The sequence below is a fragment of the Embiotoca jacksoni genome, unplaced genomic scaffold, assembly GCF_022577435.1.
Source record: "Embiotoca jacksoni isolate LCO1_2020_lvr unplaced genomic scaffold, fEmbJac1.0.p SCAF_7, whole genome shotgun sequence".
NCBI lineage: Eukaryota > Metazoa > Chordata > Actinopteri > Embiotocidae > Embiotoca > Embiotoca jacksoni.
The window spans coordinates 137,417-143,510 of NW_027185425.1; the positions used below are offsets into that span (position 1 = coordinate 137,417).

General features: G+C 48.7%; 1 protein-coding gene across 1 annotated transcript; it reads left to right on the forward strand.

The window, feature by feature from the left end:
- The first annotated feature begins 1,100 nt into the window (after positions 1 to 1,100).
- tcf19l (transcription factor 19 (SC1), like) lies at positions 1,101 to 5,698 on the forward strand. Its single transcript, XM_069176436.1, has 6 exons — positions 1,101 to 1,407; positions 2,902 to 3,071; positions 3,246 to 3,645; positions 3,894 to 4,407; positions 4,981 to 5,131; positions 5,237 to 5,698. The coding sequence occupies exons 1-6, from the start codon at positions 1,101 to 1,103 to the stop codon at positions 5,435 to 5,437; spliced, it is 1,743 nt and encodes a 580-aa protein (XP_069032537.1). The 3' UTR covers positions 5,438 to 5,698.
- The last annotated feature ends 396 nt before the right edge of the window (positions 5,699 to 6,094 follow it).

A 6,094-nucleotide genomic window follows, 5' to 3' on the forward strand; every position in this document is an offset into this window, starting at 1 on the left:
AGGTGCTTTTTCTTGTTACTGCCAACAACACTTCCCGGGAAAATGTAAATTTTTTTAAAGTGCTTTGGCTACAAAATGAAGATGTGAAAGACTAAGTGTGGAGGGTAGATGCCAGAAAAACTGATTTGTAAAGTTTGGCCCGTTTTTGTGTTTATTATAGGTCATTTTGAAATGAATCTTTTCAGTCTTTTCTGCTCTGTTGCAAAATCATGCGAGTTTTAATTTAACTGTAGCTTGTGATCAGGTGACAAAAAGTTTTTTTTTTTCTGTTTTTATGTGGTTTGCAGTGTCACATGAGTTGTTTTTATGAAGCATGTGTTGCTTTTCAGACACTAAGTAGAGCATTTAAGCACCACTGTTTCAGTGATTTATTTATTTTTTTTCCCCCTCTGGCTTTCTTTCAGATCAGACAAACCTCTGCTGTTTTCACCCCGTCAGGCTTCTCACCTGTGACTCAGCTGATGTCAGGCGCCTGGGATTTTAATCTCCCTCCATTTGACAGCTGTTCAAACCTGAAATTATTTAAAAATCAGAGCTGATGGCGGTTTTAATTCTCACGGTTTTAATGTTTACGGCATCTTTCGGAGTGGCAGCGCAGTAACACGCATTTACTGCAGCTCTTTATTCTCAGATCCACCTGCTCATAGTCCTCCACTCCACGGGGGATTGAGTCTGTTTGAGCTGCCTGTGCAGGAGCTCATTTCCATACTTCAACCAGCTTATACAGTGCTCTATAGCCTCATTATTTATTCATGCATGCACAGAAGGACACAACAAGACACCGGCTTTACATACTAATGCAAACACCTGTTGCTCAAAGCCGCTGCACCTGTCTGTAACCTTCACACTCGATGCTTTCAGGCCTGTTTGGAATATTTTATCTGTCAGAATAGCTTTATGTTCGCCGTCAGCACTCTGTGGTCAAACACGAATGCCTTCCATTTAACTCCTCTCATCCAGCACAGCGTTGTATCTAAAGATGGATCGTAGCCTCCTCTAACTCAGGGCCAGACACAGATCTGGGGCGGGCCTCCGGGTGGGGCAGGTGTGGAGGGGGTCGGGGTGCGCTCAGCGGCGGCAGACAATCAGAGCCTGCAGTCATGCTGTCCGGGGTGCAGCCGTGCTTCCAGCTGCTTCGGATCGGCTCGTCGACGGGCGACTCGGCGCGGGACCTGTACACCTTCAGGCCGGCGCTGAGCCGCTCCGTGTTCCGGCTGGGCCGAGCGGCGGAGCTGTGCGACATCACGCTGGAGTCGACGTCGGTGTCGCGCATCCACGCTGAGCTGAACGCAGAGAGGGAGGCGGGCGACGGTGACGTCGGGCAACAGCAGCAGGAGGAGGAGGAGGAGGAAGAGGAGGAGGAGGAGGAGGGGTGGAGGGTCCACGTCAAGGATCGCAGCAGTCACGGTGAGACGAAGGGCCGAGTGACACAACTTCACCTTCACAGTCGACACGAGACCTCCACACACACACCTGGTGTCTTTTGAGGAAGCGAGAATGAGGCTGAAACACACCTGCTTAGAAGAATAACATCTCTGAGAGCCTCACAAACACTTCACACACTTACACTCAACTATCTGTTCATGGGAGACGTCCACTGGAGAACACCTACCATATAAGATCCGGGAAGAGTCCGTTGCTAAGTTATGATGCTCTCCTCATCATTCGGCTTATGTTGCGCCCAAAACTCCTGGAATGTGACACCAAATCCTTTTACTGTTCGATAGTCATATATACTATAGTCCACGTCAGTTTAGGGATTTTTTTTGAAGATAACTCTTATCAGACACAAATTACTATTCAAAGCAGAGTATTTCATATACATCTTAAAACATCACTGGAGGGGATCTTTAAGTTTGAGAATTTTCTACTTGTGACTTTGAGTTTTAGAAGATTTCTGACTATTTTGAAAACCAAAAGCTTCATCGATCGATACAAAATTAATCAGCAGATTAATCGGTCGTGATAAGAATCATCAGCTGCAGCTCCACTGCGGAGAAATCAAAGGACGTGCTGGAGTGTAAAATGAGCGTAAAGGTGCCACAGTTTGGGACGTGGATGAAAACGTAGCATAACGTGAAGTTTGAAATTTATAGGCACTAAGAAAGGAATTCATTCAGAGTAAAATAAATCTGATACTCAAAGGGGGACAAAAAAAACCCAGCAAATGTACAGACAAGAGTCTTAAAATTTACATTAACGAAACGTTAAAGAAAGTTCAGGAGTTATAACAGTGGATGCGGCGCCACACACAGGAACACTACATCCTATTTATCTTAGTTTAAATATTCAGTCAGTTCAACCTGGAGTGACGACTACAAACGAGGTGAGGGAGGATGAGACGGAGAGTCGGTTCTCCACTTCAGGCCGGCAGACGGCGTCCGACAGGCTCAGAATCTAAACGACATCCTTACCGCCTAATTTTTCAAGTAATTTCACAGTCTGTTTCACACATTTTTCATTTTTGATATTAAAACAGCGCTTTAGTATTCACCCGGCATTTCTCACTCGGCGCCGTGCCGTCATGGCCGTTTGATTGCCTCGTAGCCTTCCAGCTCTTCAATTTTAGGTCCATTTCACAGACTGTTTTACGTTTCCCCTAAAAATTCTGTAAGCTGTAAACACACTGATAGTCAACAAATGACTTTATTTCAGGGGCTCTCCTTGCTTGATTTATTCTTTGCTGTTTCTCAGACATTCGTATATTAAAAAGTTGTGATTTCTTTTTTTTTTTCTGGCACCCGGTTGACATTTCCTCAACTGCAAAACGGTTGCTTGTTTGTGGGACTTCAGATCGAATTTCCCGATGAGTCTCCAAACATCTTATTCTGTGGGCAGAAAAGAATTCGCCGCCGACAGTCTGGAGTGAACCTTTCTTTGTCTGCTCTTGTGTTGCGATAGGAACGTGGGTCAACGAGGTCCGCCTCCAGCCCGGCATCCAATGGGAGCTGTCGGACGGGGACACGCTGACCTTCGGTGGCCAGTCGTCTACAGGGAGCCGCGAGTTCTACTTCCTCTTCCAGAAGGTCAAAGTTCGCCCGCTGGACTTCGACGCCATCACACTTCCAAAGGTATCAGTTGCTGTTTTTGTGCAGCCGTGTTTCCTAAAAAGTTGGGACAAAAATACGCTGAAGAGAACGTTATTATGTGAAAGATACATCCGCCAAACTAATTACATCATCACCTGATGGATACCAACATTTCACCTGCACTGCATGACGATGTATTTCTGTCTTGTTTTCTAGGCGGGGACTTTTTCCTCCGACCTACAGAACCGGATTAGGACCAACTTGGACCGCAGTGTGGAAGCCAACCTGGACCTGTCCAAGCTGTCCATCAACCGGGCCACCGTCATCCTCAACTCCATCGGCAGCCTGAGCAAGATGAAGGGCAGCGCCTGGACCTTCAAGAGGAGCCACAGCCACGAGGGAGCCGTCTCGGACCCCGGCTCCTCCTCGCCTCCTCTCGCCGTGGGCCTCTCCTCCCTGCTCCCTCCCTCCACGCCTCCGTCGTTCTCCTCCGCGGCATCGCAGCCTTCCACCAAGTCGCTGCCGCCGGCCTCCGGCAGGAGCAGGAGGAAGTCGGCTCACACGGTGCTGCTGGAGGACGACAGCTCGGACGAGCCCAGAAGTCGAGGATGCAAAGGTCAGCAAAAGTGCTTTAGAATACCGCTGCTCACTTCACCAGCTTTCTGCAAACTAAAAGGCTGCCGATTTTAAAATGTAGAATCATCTGAACAGCAACATAATCAGAGTCGGTGTTGTGTAAATATTTAGCGGTTCAGGTAAAACAACAACAACAACAACCTCTCAAACAAATGCGGGCTTCTAAAACAACAACAACAGAGCTTTTCTGGAAAATTGATCTGGGCTCTCTGTCCACTGCCCCATCAGCTCAGCCAGGAGTTGTGGAGGACGGCCCGAGACCGCGGGGGAAGAAGAGGCGGAGGCTCTACAAGTCTGAGTCGGAGGGTTTCAGCTTGCCTCCTCCTCCCCCGCTGCTGCCCAGGAGCCACACGGACATCCGGAGGCCGCTGGAGGCCAAGCCCTTCCCCGTCGGCATCCGGACCATCGGCAGTTTCCACGGCGCCATGACCAACAGCAGGCTCGTCCACCACCACCAACTCCTCCAGGCGTCCCTCACCAACGCGGCCGCTCACAAACGAGAAGCGGAGGCGATGCACCGGGTCAAGACGGTTGTGCACGGCAACATCGCGGCTTTCCGCCAGCAGAAACCCACCCACGGCCCTCCGACGGCGCAGAGGGGCCGGCGGAGGGCTCACAGCTCGCTGGTGTTCTCCCCCCTGGTGGTGGGAGGGGAGAACTACAGCCTGGCCTCGCCTTCGGTGAGGATCTGCACCGAAGAGAGAGGCAGGATGCCGTTCAACAGATTCCATCATCCAACCAGGTAAAGATCTTTTGTAGAAATCAGCTGCTGTGCCACCTGACTACCAGGAGGAGTCCACATTTCAAATTCACACCCTGCAGCTTTATAAACGCTTTCAGGAAGTTTTGGTTTCCTTTGCAATAACCGTAAAGTTAAAGTCACTGATAAATACAGCAGACTAATGCAAATTACCTGATAACCCGGTAACACCTGTCAGTGTAATTATGTGTTGCCATGACACCGAATATCTCATCTCGGCTTTGTGTGGAAAAACGAGTATATTTTAGCACGTTTTCTACGGTTTCTATTAACGGAGATATCAATAATCAGGTTAAATGTGAACGGATGACTGATACACCAGCGAGTGTCACAGATAAGAACACAGTGAGCGGTTCAGGTCTTTAAATTAGTTTCTATGTCTGGTAATTCAACTAAATTTAAAAAAAAAAAAAAAGATAAAAAATGTTCAGTAAAAATATGAAAGGGTTGTTTTTTCACGAGTTTATCTGTCGTTAATGTTGAGAAAACCCAATTTAATTTAATTTAATATAATGATGTGTTTCTTTTCTTTCTTTCTGTTTTCTCTCCTTGAAGTAAACGACGCGGCCGCCCCAGGAAACACCCCCTTCCTCCGCAGCCTTCCCTGCCCTCTCCGTCCTCCTCGTCTTCCTCCTCCACCTCCTCGGCCTCCTCTTCCTCCTCCTCCGGCTCCTCCTCCTCTTCTTCCTCTGAGGACGACGATGACGACGAGGGGGGGGAGGGGGAGGACAGGGAGGAGGATGGGGAGGAGGGAGAGGAGGGGGAGGAGGGAGACGAGGGAGAGGAGGAGGGGGAGGAGGAGGAGGAAGAAGAGGAAGAGGAGGAGGAAGAGGCGGCGGTGGGGTTGGTGGAGCCGTGTGCGGCGCTGCGGTGCCGGCTGCCCCAGCAGGACACGGTCCAGTGGATCCAGTGTGACGTGTGCGACGCCTGGTACCACATCGACTGTCTGCACGTCGACCGCAAGAAGCTGCTGAAGGACCCGAACGCCGACTTCCACTGCGGCTGCCGCTGACGCCGACGTCACACAGACGCAATCGGGTGGAATTAATTAAATTTGAAGCCTCGCTCGGAGTCGGGTGACACGGACCTGAAACAGTTCGATCTTTTAAGGGTTTTTCTGCCAGAACAATAACCGAGGATGGACAAATATTTTATTGTTGAAGTCGAGAATTAACAATTGCAACAGTGAGTGTTGTAGTTTCATGTGTCGGCATGAACGCAACAACCTGCCTTCAAATATTCAGTTCAACAAAAATGATCTTTAATGTTTTAAATTTATACAAGAGTAACTTGGACTCTGTATGCAATAAAGCTGCTTTCAGCCATATTTGTTGTTGCACACATGAATATTTTCATTAAAACAATATGAATTTCCTATAAAATCCCATTAATAGTTGACCATATATTACACCACTTTAACCCTTCAAACTTCACATTTCCCCCCTTAAATGTTTGATTCCCTCACTCATCAAACCTGCAGACTTCTCAACGGAGACGGACGTCTTTGATCTGTACATCCTGGTCCTCGTCAGTTTGAGGTTTTGTGCCCCGACTCCTTCACAAACCTCTAAATCTCAGAGCTCCGGGAGGCCGGAGGTGTAATGAAACACCCGGAGAGTTGCGATCGGGGCGGGAGAACATGATGAAATGTTGGAGTCCGTTCCCACCG